Source organism: Scyliorhinus canicula, chromosome 12 (genome assembly GCF_902713615.1).
Source record: "Scyliorhinus canicula chromosome 12, sScyCan1.1, whole genome shotgun sequence".
In the NCBI taxonomy this organism is placed as follows: Eukaryota; Metazoa; Chordata; class Chondrichthyes; order Carcharhiniformes; family Scyliorhinidae; genus Scyliorhinus; species Scyliorhinus canicula.
In genome coordinates, this window is record NC_052157.1 from 143484673 (window position 1) to 143497085 (window position 12413).

Here is a 12413-nt window from a genome sequence, read left to right on the forward strand (position 1 = left end):
AGGGACGCCAGTGTCTCCACAAACACACACATCGTGTGTGGGGGGGCTGCTGCTACTTCAGGAAGCTGCCGCATTTCTATCTCCAAGGCTAGGAAACTCCAAACCTTTTAGTCTGGCAATTTTCTTTGACAATTCTTAACTTTTGAGGCAAGTTTAAAAAATATATACTTTTTACTTTTTGGGTGTGTGTGTGTGTGTCCCTCTCTTGTCCCCACGTTGGAAAATGAAATTGTAACGCCCCCCGCCCCCCCCCCCCCCCCACACACACACATTTTTTTTCCTGAGGTGAGAGATGGCATTAAACACGGACGTCGCGTTCGAGAAGAACTTGGGCGGATCCGGGGACACGGCCGCGGCCACGGGGCACCGCCAGGAGACCGAGAAGCTGCTCAGCATCTCCGAGGGCAGCCTGGAGAACGGCGTCAAGAACTCCAAGTCGTTCGCCGCCGACCTGCCGGGCGGGAAGGGGGTGGACAGCGAGCCGAACGGCCACAGCCTGCTAGCCTTCTCCTCGGAGACCGTGTCCAAAGTGGGCGCCCCGCCGACCTCCCCGTCCCGCCTGAGCGTGGGCAGGGCGTCGTCCACCGCCACCAGCCAGGACCAGCCCCCGCCCAGAGACTACCTGGTGCTGGCCATCATCTCCTGCTTCTGCCCGATATGGCCCATCAACATCGTGGCGCTGGTCTACTCCATCTTGGTGAGTTAGTGAGTGAGTGGGACAAGGTCCAGAACCCGCGACTTTCCTCAATTTTCCCGCCAGCAATGGGTGGGGGGGAGGGGGGGGGTGTGATGGATAAAGTTACATCTTAACCGGTCTTCCTTTTTTGCCCTCCCCACACCCCTAAAGCCGGCCATTTGGCCCAACCCATCTCTACTGCCCCCAATGCCTCCATCCTGATCTAACTCCCGCTGCCCTATCCTATCATCCCTGTCTTCCCCAGCCACTCTCTGGACCACATTCTCACATCCAGAGAAAAGCGTTTGATTGCGGATGCTGGAATCTGAAAGCCAAACTAAAAAACGCTGGGCAGCATCTGTCCGGGGATGGGGGGAGAGGGGGGAGGGAGGAGAGAGAGAGACGGAGAATGGAGAGAGAGGGAGGACAGAGAGGATGGGGGGGGGGGGGGGGAGAGAGGATGGGGAGAGGGGAGGGGGGAGGGAGGAGGGAGTGAGAGGGGGTGGGGGAGAGAGAGGAGGAGGAGAGAGGGGAGGGGGAGAGGGGAGGGAGAGAGAGGAGAGGGGAGGGGGGTGAGGGGAGGGAGGAGGGAGTGAGAGGGGGTGGGGGAGAGAGAAGGGGTTGGGGGAGAGAGAGGAGGAGGAGAGAGGGAGGGAGAGAGAAGGGAGCTAACGTTTCCATTCAGGGATGCCTTCCTCAAAGAGTCACCCGGACCTGCTGAGATTGTCCACTATTCACTGTCTGTGTTCCAACTTCACGGCCCCGTGTTCTCCAATCTCAATCCCCAGAAGTTATGTGGAAAGGTTTTTTTTTGGGGGGGGGGGCAGGTCTTGTCCTTGCCCCGGGGATGTGCAGGACATAAATCCAGCTCGAGGGGTGAGGGTGGCTGGAGAGGGGCAGTGGAGTGCATTTCACTGGGTAATGTCCCGATGCACCACAGTCTTTAGTGTGTGCGCGGGGGGGGGGGGGGGGGGGGGTTCCCATTTGACGTTCAGCAGAATACCCCCCCAATGGGAAACACGCTTCGCCAGAGAAAAAGCCCCCCCCCCCCCCCCCCCCCCCCCCCCCCTCCACTCCTCCCAAACAAACCCGAGAAAGAATGCGTCCAAGTGATGTTAGGGCTGTCACCAAAGATAAACCGCTGGAAAATCTCAGCAGGTCTGGCGTGTAAGATTACACCCAAAGGCAGGCAGTCTGCGGCGGTCTGTTTTATTTATTATTATTATTTTCATGCAGACAGGATAACAAAATAGCGGCCCGAGTAGGTATTGGCCGAATCTGGGCTGGGCTGAGGGGGAGGCTGCGGCGGTGTCTGAGTCTCAGCTGCTGGGGTCACCCCCAGGTTGAGGCTGTTTGAAGCGAGGGGCGGATTGAAATCTGATGTTGACTCTTCCTTCACTGCTGGAAGTGGCAGGAGTTGTGGTGTTTTCATGTTGCATGTGGCAGCGTGCAAATGGCAATTAAAAGGGTAGTTGGGGGAGGGGGGGAGAGGCTGACCCTTCAGATTTTGCTGTTCTCCCAGCCCAGGGACGCGGAGGGCGGGGCTGCTGTTCGCCGGCGCTCGAGGGATTTTCCGCCTCTTCCCCACACGGGGATTTCCCTCCCGCCCCGCGATGTGTTTTGCGGCGGCCCAACATTGTGGCAATGTCGCAATTCCCGGTCCCGCCGCTGTCAACGAGGGGGAGGGTCCGGAAAATCGCGCGCGTGTCTGCGGGAGCCGCTGGAAAATTTGCGGCTGGAAAATTTCCACCAGGCTCGCCTTTCCTCCCGACTTCTGGGAGTTCCTCACCCCACTTCTGGCGTCTGTCATTGGTTTAAAGTAGCTTTCCAAGTCCACCCCCAGGAAAGAGTGGGCAGGATAGAGCCTGCATCCGAAATGAAAACAATAGTCCCCCCCCCCCCCCTTCGCGCCGGCGGGGTCTTCCGGTCCCGCCACTGGTTTCACGGCTGTGTGTGTGTGGTTGGTGGTGGGGGCCATAAAACAGCAAACCCGTCCCATCGCCCGCCAATGCCCGTTAACCCTGCTTCCCTCTCCACGGACACCGCCAGACCCTGCCGGGTCTCCCCCACCATTTTCTGTTTTTGTTTCAGATTTCCAGCATCTGCAGCATTTTGCTTTTGTACCCCCGAATCCCAAATTGCCCCGCCTAGCGACATGTTGGCCTCAGGACCGCAACAAGGGACGCTGAAAAGTCGAGCAGCTTTTTCTGCTGGTCATTCTTATCTATCGACCCCCACCCTCCCTGGATGATCAGCTGGTTGGCACTTTGAGGGAGGGACAGCTTGGGCTTCTCAGTGGTGTTGTCTGCAGGAGACGGGCCTTCAAGCCTCCTGGCTCGTACATGTGAATTGGGGGGGGGGGGGGGGGGGGGTTGATGAGATACTGGGGATTACATGTCCACGGATCTGTATGCCAACATACATCAGCACCTTCTGAAAACTAGGGGTTGGGCACAATCCTGATTTTTTTTTATTTACTAGGTTCAGTTGATTCTTTAAAACATTCCTTTGTTTTCTTGCTCCTCCCCCTTAAGCTTAATTACCCATTCCACAATTGGGACTAGCAAGTAATAACAAAACAAGCACTTAAAAGGAAATGCAAAATGTTCATCAGTTTGTCTCTAAAGTAACATTGTTTATTATTAGCTTTGCAGAGATTTATTGTTGCAGGTTTCCACTATACCTCTGCCAAGGTTCTCGCAATACTATAGAGCAGACAAGTTCTTCTGTGTTCCAGAGCACTTCAGCTATTTCAGTGGGGATCAGCATTTAGCTCAAATTCAGAAGCCACGCAACCTCACAAAAAAAATCAGACTGATTGCCCTCTCTTTCCCCCTACCCACCACCTGTCTCTGCAGACTGTTGATTGCTACATCCCCACAGGGACTCGGGCACACAGCAGAAACACGAGGTAGCAGTTCTTCACAAAACTAAAATTATGATTTTAAAAATTGAGATACTCGCTGGAGGTTTGTAGATATTGTCCATTCCTTTAAAGAGACTAGATTGCAGGATAGAAAGTGCTTATTCGATCTTCCTTTAACAAAAAACTTTAATGCAATCTATCTGTGATTTGACAAGAAAACGAGTGGGCTTGTAAAATGTGCAGCTCTTTGTGAAACATTTGAATGAAGAAGCCATCTGGCAGTTCTGTTTAGCAGGATTGAATGGAGATCAATTTGGAAAATTTGAAATTTTGTGCTTGGAATAATTATTCATTGATTGGCCCTGAACTCGGTGATAATTGCACGCAAGGACAGTATATCTAATTTGCTGGTTCTAAACCAGTGCATTACCCAAGTTGGCACTAAATGTCAACATGACAACAGGACAAGAGATGGCATGATATGACTGGTTTACGGTTACAAAGTACATGGCAAGTGAAGCACGTTACAGCTTCTGTTTACTTGGCCTACAGGCAGGTGCATAATAGAGGCTGACAGCTGCCTATTGAAGGAAAGATGTGTCATTTAATAAGTAATATAATCTCATGTTTGTAAACTGACATCTGACCACGGTTATGAACTTTTTAAAGGATTGATCTATAGGTTAGTTAATTGCTCAGATGTTTACATTTTTCTTAGCTGTTTATGTGTGATTAATTTGAACATACAGGAAATGGAAAGTTATTGAAATATGTGTCACTCCAGTGATGAAACAACTTTGCTCAGCTATCAGTAAAAATGCAGGGATGTATTTTCCAACATTTTGAATTGAACGATTTTGTAATCAGAAGAGTGAGGCAGTAATTATTATTGAGTCATAAAGGACAAGGAAGCTAAAGTTAGGATGTGGTAACGTTAGATATCATAGAATTTACAGTGCAGAATGAGGCCATTCGGCCCATCGAGACTGCACCGGCTCTTGGAAACAGCACCCTACACAAGGTCCACACCTCCACCCTATCCCCATAACCCAGTAACCCCACCCAACACTATGGAAATGGAAATTGCTTATTGTCACGAGTAGGCTTCAATGAAGTTACTGTGAAAAGCCCCTAGTCGCCACATTCCGGCGCCTGTCCGGGGAGGCTGGTACGGGAATCGAACCGTGCTGCTGGCCTGCTTGGTCTGCTTTAAAAGCCAGCGATTTAGCCGAGTGAGCTAAACCAGCCCTCACTAAGGGCAATTTTGGACACGAAGGGCAATTTAGCATGGCCAATCCACCTAACCTGCACATCTTTGGACTGTGAGAGGAAACCGGAGCACCTGGAGGAAACCCACGCACACACGGGGAGAATGTGCAGACTCCACACAGACAGTGACCCAAGCCGGGAATCGAACCTGGGACCCTGAAGCTGTGAAGCAATTGTGCTATCCACAATTCTACCGTCAAATGCTATCAAAGGTGTTCCGGCAAAATCATCAAAACAGAAGTATTTCTGACAGATGGGCTTACCATTTCCAGGCTTTGAAAGTTACAAAGCATTGCCATTAACCTTAGTGTCCCTTCATCAGAGTGTAGGAAACTTAGTCAGAGCTCCTGCTCCTAATTGATATCCCATGCATGGCCCCTGCTGAAATGTGTGCTGACAGTGTGAGTTTTGCTGTGATGTCCTCATCATATAAAATAGCTTGATACCTGTCAAGTCTCGTCATTTAAGGCAGCAAGTGGCGCAGTGGTTAGCACTGGGACTCCAGCACAGAAGACCCGGGTTCGAATCCCGGCCCTGGGTCACTGTCCGTGTGGAGTTTGCACACTCTCCCCATTTCGCCCCCACAACCCAAAGATGTGCAGGTTAGGTGGATTGACCACGCTAAATTGCCCCTTAATTGGGGAAAGAAAGTCTAATCATTTAGCAAAATGAAGGATTCCAGATAAATGCTGGTCAATGCTTGTGAAACTGTGCTCTATCGCGGAGTCAAGTATTTCCATAAGAAGAGAGAAGAGGAGGAAAAGTTGGGTGTAAACATTCCGTTGAATTCTACAATATAAAATCTGTTTGTGGAATGAATAATATTCTTGCATACGATTAAAAACAACTGTACACGACTTCCGGTGGCGGCAATGATCAGCTAAGCCGCACGTTTGGCGGCTCCCGCGGTGAACAGACATTGGGGCTCTTTTCAGGGCCCCCAACGGAGCTGCAGCGGCGATTCCCAATGGGGGAAGAAGACAGGAGGCGACCCCAACGGTCCCATGGTCCGGACCAGGAGCGGGGCAGAAAAAAAACCAAGGAACGTGCCTCTGAAAAAATGGGGGCAGGAAGAAAAAATGGCGCCCGGCGAAGGCCTCGAGGAGCTGAGGAAGTGGGCCCAGGAGCAGCAGGCGATTCTGCTGCGCTGCTTCCAGGAGCTGAAGTTGGAGCTGCTGGAGTCCATCAAGGTAACCAACAGGGAACTGATGGAGACCCAGACAGCCCAGGGGGCTGCGATCCGGGAGCTGCAGCAGCAGGCCTCCGAAAGGCAGGACGAGGTCGTGGCCGTGGCGGGGAAGGTGGAGATGCACGAGGCGCTCCATAAAAGATGGCAGGAGCGGTTCGAGGAGCTGGACAACCGGTCGAGGAGGACGAATTTGCGGATCCTGGGCCTCACGGAGGGGCTGGAGGGGTTGGACCTAGCGGCCTACGCGGTGATCATGTTAAACTCGCTGATGGGGGCTGGGTCCTTCCAGGGGCCCCTAGAGTTAGAGGGGGCCCACAGAATTCTGGCTAGGAGGCCCAAGCCGAACAAGCCGCTGCCGGCGGTGCTAGTGAGGTTTCATCGGTTGTGGATCGTGAGTGTGTGCTCCGGTGGGCCAAGAAGGAGCGGAGCAGCAAGTGGGAGAACACGGAGGTGCGGATCTTCCAGGACTGGAGTGCGGAGGTGGCGAGGCGGAGGGCCGGGTTCAACCGGACAAGGCGGTGCTCCACAGACGGAGTGTGAAGTTCGGCATGTTGCAGCCGGCGCGTCTGTGGGTCACCTATAAGGATCGGCACCACTATTTTGAGTCCCCGGAAAGGCGTGGGCCTTTGTGCAAGCCGAGAAATTGGACTCAAACTGAGGGTCTAGGCTGAGGGATGTTGTATAATATTGTATTTGCGTTTGCTTGGTTTAGTGTAAGAATGTCGTACTGTTTTTTCAAAGGGGTTATTAAGCAGGGGCCGGGTGCACGGGTTCGGGCAGAGGGGTAAACGGGGAGTTCGGGGAGCTGGTGGGGGGGGGGGACTGACAATGGGAGTGGCCCTGGAGGAGGCGGGGCCCGGCAGGGTGAAAGCGCGGGCTTTCTGCGGGCTTCCCGCGCTGTGAGATGGTGGGGGCGGGGCCGGGGCTGAGAAGTGCGGATCGTTGCTGGTTGTTTTCTTTTCCCGCGCAAGAGCGGGGGGGAGGGTGGACCCGTTGACGGGCACAATGGAGGAGGGGCAGTCCCACGTTGGGAGGAGCCGAAGGTAGGGCGCGAGTCGCCGGGGTCAGCAGAAGTTAGCTGGCTAACGGGAGTGCTGTGGAGGGAGGGGCGCGGCTAGGAGGGGTCCTAGCCGGGGGGGGGGGGGGGGGGGGTACCGGGATGCTGCTGAAACGGTCAAGAAGGAGCTGGAGGACGCAGGGGGTGCTGGAGGGGGGGAGTTGGCGCCATGGGAAACTGGCAGAGCGGGGGACGCTGGCCGGGGGTGGGCAAGGGATGGGGTATGGCTAATCGGCAGGGGAGGGGGGCAGGGAGCCTTCGGATCCGGCTGATAACCTGGAATGTGAGGCGGCTGAATGGGCCGGTCAAACGGGCCCGGGTATTTGCGCACCTGAAGGGACTGAAGGCGGATGTGGCCATGCTCCAGGAGACACACCTGAGAGTGGTAGACCAGGTTCGGCTGAGGAAGGGATGGGTGGGCCAAGTATTCCACTCAGGGCTGGATGAGAAGAGTAAGGGGGTGGCGATCCTGGTGGGGAAGAAGGTGTCGTTTGAGGCGTTAAATGTGGTGGCTGACAGTGGCGGGAGATATGTGATGGTGAGTGGCAAGCTGCAGGGGGAGAGGGTGGTGTTGGTGAATGTTTATGCCCCAAATTGGGACGATGCGGGGTTTATGCGGCGTATGTTGAGCCGCATTCCGGACCTGGAGGTGGGGGGCCTGATCATGGAGGGGGGGGGACTTCAACACAGTACTGGATCCCCCATTGGATCGATCCAAGTCCCGGACGGGTAGGAGGCTGGCGGCGGCCAAGGTGCTGAGGGGATTCATGGACCAGATGGGGGGGGGGGTGGATCCCTGGAGGTTTGCGAGGCCAAGGGCCAGGGAATACTCGTTTTTCTCCCACGTACATAAGGCCTACTCGAGGATCGATTCTTTTTGTCCTGAGCAGGGGGTTGGTGTCGGGGGTGGAGGAAGTGGAATACTCCGCCATTGCCATTTCAGATCATGCCCCACACTGGATGGACCTCGGGCTGGGGGAAGAGAGGGACCAACGTCCGCTCTGGCGCTTGGAGGTGGGGCTTTTGGCAGATGAGGAGGTGGCCGGGAGGGTTCGGGGGTGTATCGAGAGGTATCTTGAGGCCAATGATAACGGGGAGGTTCGAGTGGGGACGGTCTGGGAGGCATTGAAGGCGGTGATGAGGGGGGAATTGATCTCCATCCGAACCCATAGGGAGAGGGGGGAGCAGAGGGAGAGGGAGAGACTGATAGGGGAAATGGTGCAGGTGGATAGGAGATATGCGGAGGCCCCAGAGGAGGGATTGCTGGGGGAGAGGCGTAGCCTTCAGGCCAGATTTGACCTATTGACTACCAGAAAGGCGGAAGCTCAGTGGAGGAAAGCACAGGGGGCGGTGTATGAATACGGGGAGAAGGCGAGCAGGATGCTGGCGCACCAGCTCCAGAAGCGAAATGCGGCCAGGGAGATTGGGGGAGTGATGGATGGAGCTGGGAAGGTGGTGCGGAGGGGGGTAGATGTTAATGGGGTCTTCAGGGACTTCTATGGGGAACTGTACCGGTCTGAACCCCCGGTGGATGGGGGTGGAATGGGACGCTTCTTGGACAAGCTGCGATTCCCGAGGGTGGAGGAGGAGCAGGTGGAGGGACTAGGGGCGCCGATCGAACTGGAGGAGGTGGTCAAAGGGATAGGGAGCATGCAGTCGGGGAAGGCGCCGGGGCCGGACGGTTTTCCAGCGGAATTCTATAAAAGGTATGTGGACCTGTTGGGCCCCCTGTTGGTCCGGACCTTTAACGAGGCAAGGGAGGGGGGGGGCTTTGCCCCCAACTATGTCACGGGCGCTGATTTCCTTGATCCTGAAGCGGGACAAGGACCCTCTGCAGTGCGGATCATATAGGCCAATTTCGCTGCTGAACGCCGACGCTAAACTGCTGGCAAAGATCCTGGCCACTAGAATAGAGGATTGCGTGCCCGGGGTCATTCACGAGGACCAGACGGGGTTTGTGAAGGGAAGGCAGCTGAACACAAACGTACGAAGGCTCCTCAATGTTATTATGATGTCGGCTGTAGAAGGGGAAGCGGAGATAGTGGTGGCCTACGAGGCCCCGATGGCGAGTGTAGCCACAAATAGGAGGAGGTCAGAGTACTTTCGGCTGTACCGGGGGACGAGACAGGGGTGCCCCCTGTCCCCCTTGCTCTTCGCGCTGGCAATTGAGCCCCTGGCCATGGCACTGAGGGAGTCAGGGAACTGGAGGGGCCTGGTGCGGGGTGGGGAGGAGCATCGAGTGTCGTTGTACGCGGACGACCTGTTGCTGTATGTGGTGGACCCGGTGGGGGGGATTCCGGAGGTGATGAGGATTCTTAGTGAATTTGGGGGTTTCTCGGGGTACAAGTTGAACCTGGGCAAGAGTGAGGTGTTTGTGGTGCATCCGGGGGATCAAGAGGAGGGGATTGGTAGGCTCCCATTGAAGCAGGCAGGGAAGAGCTTCAGGTACCTAGGGGTCCAGGTTGCAGGGAGTTGGGGGGCCCTGCACAAGCTCAACCTCACAAGGTTGGTGGAGCAGATGGAGGAGGAGTTTAAGAGGTGGGATATGTTACCGCTGTCACTGGCGGGGAGGGTGCAGTCCGTTAAGATGACGGTGCTCCCGAGGTTTTTGTTCCTGTTCCAGTGCCTACCCATCCTTATCCCGAAGGCCTTTTTTAGGAGGGTCAACAGGAGTATCACGGGATTTGTGTGGGCGCATGGGACTCCGAGGGTTAGAAGAGTGTTCCTGGAACGAGGCAGGATAGGGGGGGGCTGACGTTGCCCAACCTCTGTGGGTACTACTGGGCTGCCAACGCAGCGATGGTGGGTAATGGACGAGGAGGGGGCAGCATGGAAGAGGATGGAGGCGGCGTCTTGTGTGGGCACGAGCTTGGAGGCGCTAGTGACGGCGCCTTTGCCGCTCCCTCCAACGAGGTATACCACGAGCCCGGTGGTGGCGGCTACCCTCAAAATTTGGGGGCAATGGAGACGGCACAGGAGAGAAATGGGAGGCTCGATGGAGGCCCCGATACGGGGGAACCATCGGTTTGTTCCAGGGATCATTTAATGTTGGATTTCTGGGCTGGCACAGGGCAGGGGTTAGGAGGTTGAGGGACCTGTTTGTGGAGGGGAGGTTCGCGAGCTTGGGGGAGTTAGAGGGGAAGTTTGGGCTCCCCCCGGGGAACATGTTTCGGTTCATGCAGGTTAGGGCGCTTGCCAGACGGCAGATGGAGGGGTGCCCCTTGTTGCCCCCACGTGGGGTACGGGACAGGGTGCTCTCGGGGGTGTGGGTTGGAGGAGGGAGGATTTCGGACATATACCGGGTAATGCAGGAGGCAGACGAGGCATCGGTGGAGGAACTGAAGGGTAAATGGGAAGAGGAGCTGGGTGAGGAGATTGAGGAGGGGACGTGGGCAGATGCCCTGGAGAGAGTGAATTCCTCCTCTTCCTGTGCGAGGCTTAGCCTCATACAGTTCAAGGTGCTGCATAGGGCCCACATGACTGGGTCGAGGATGAGTAGGTTTTTCGGGGGCGAGGACAGGTGTGCTAGGTGCTCGGGGAGCCCAGCGAACCACGCCCATATGTTTTGGGCGTGCCCAGCGTTGGGGGGGTTTTGGAAGGGGGTAGCAAGGACGGTGTCGAGGGTGGTGGGATCCAGGGTCGAGCCAGGCTGGGGACTCGCAATGTTTGGGGTTGCAGTGGAGCCGGGAGTGCAGGAGGCGATAGAGGCCGGTGTTCTGGCCTTTGCGTCCCTAGTAGCCCGGCGGAGGATCTTCCTCCAGTGGAAGGATGCGAGGCCCCCAAGTGTGGAGTCCTGGATCAATGATATGGCGGGGTTCATTAAATTGGAGAGGGTGAAATTTGCCCTTAGGGGATCAGTACAAGGGTTTTTCAGCCGGTGGCAGCCTTTCCTGTACTTCCTGGCGGAACGGTAGGGAAATAGGCCGACAGCAGCAGCACCCGGGGGGGGGGGGGGGGGGGGGGAGGAAGGGGGGGGGGGTTTGGATTGGGGGGAGGGAGAACTGTGTACATGGGTCTGTGGAATGTGGCGGGTGCTATCTCTTTCCCTTTTGTTGTTTGGGTGCTTTTTTGTTTTTCTTTTCCTTTTTCCTTTTGTTTGAAGTTGCTCTTGAAGTTGGGGGGGTATTGTTCTTGGGGTGTTACTGTGGTTGTTTGTTAATAGAGTTAAGATGTTTATATTTTGTAAAAATTTCAATAAAAATTATTTTTAAAAAAAAGAAAAAACAACTGTATACTTTGTTTAATTACACCTTGATTAATATTTCATTTTATTCTAATCTGTGCATCAGTAATAAGAAAGAAGACACCCCCCAGGTTCATTGGGGATTTTAGCACACAGGGGTTCTGTTGTAAAGTTAAGAACTGCAGTTAGCCCCAATGTGCTCAATCCTCAATAAACAACACAGCTTCAAGCCCAATGTTGCCTTTAAAATGAACCATTTATGTTCACTGCTTTTCAAAAGAAAATCCTGGTGCTTTGTTGGTAATTCTGACAGCACAGTTTTTACATTGAAAACATTACTAGCGTTCAGACTCGATGAACTTCTACTCACAGGAGCTCCTTTCGTATTTTTCAGCTAGTTGGATAATGTCCAACTTAAGGTTAACATGCAGGTTCAGTCGGCAGTTAGGAAGGTAAATGCAATGTTAGCATTCATTTCGAGAGGATTAGAATACAAGACCAGGGATGTACTTCTGAGGCTGTATAAGGCTCTGGTCAGACCCAATTTGGAGTATTGTGAGCAATTTTGCGTCCGGTCCCGTATCTAAGGAAGGATGTGCTGGCCTTGGAAACGGTCCAGAGGAGGTTCACAAGAATGATCCCTGGAATGAAGAACTTGTCGTATGAGGAACGTTTGAGGACTCTGGGTCTGTACTCGTTGGAGTTCAGAAGGATGAGGGGGGAATCTTACTGAAACTTACAGGATACTGCGAGGCCTGGATAGAGTGGACGTGGAGAGGATGTTTCCACTTGTACGAAAAACTAGAACCAGAGGACACCATCTCAGACTAAAGGGACTATCCTGTAAAACAGAGATGAGGAGGAATTTCTTCAGCCAGTGGGTGGTGAATCTGTGGAACTCTTTGCCGCAGAAGGCTGTGGAGGCCAAATCACTGAGTGTCTTTAAGACAGAGATAGATAGGTTCTTGATTAATAAGGGTATCAGAGGTTATGGGGAGAAGGCAGGAGAAAGGGGATGAGAAAAATATGATCGAATGGCGGAGCAGACTCGATGGGCCGAGTGGCCTAATTCTGATCGTATGCCTTATGGTCTAAGAGCACCTCTAATTTAACACAGTCATTATTCAACCTCCTTCCATCCTGTGGTACAAGTACTCCCAGCAACATAACTGT

At 54.2% G+C, this 12413-nt stretch overlaps 1 protein-coding gene across 2 annotated transcripts in view; it reads left to right on the forward strand.

Annotated features, from left to right (window-relative positions):
- The first annotated feature begins 245 nt into the window (after positions 1 to 245).
- trarg1a (trafficking regulator of GLUT4 (SLC2A4) 1a) overlaps positions 246 to 12413 on the forward strand; it is a 57756-nt gene continuing 45588 nt past the window's right edge. Inside the window, exon 1 of one of the 2 annotated variants that reach the window (XM_038814340.1) lies at positions 246 to 697. In XM_038814340.1, the coding sequence (XP_038670268.1) occupies positions 293 to 697 (405 nt within the window). In that variant the 5' untranslated portion in view covers positions 246 to 292. The remainder of the gene's footprint in view (positions 698 to 12413) is intronic. The other variant, XM_038814342.1, reaches the window with a different exon arrangement.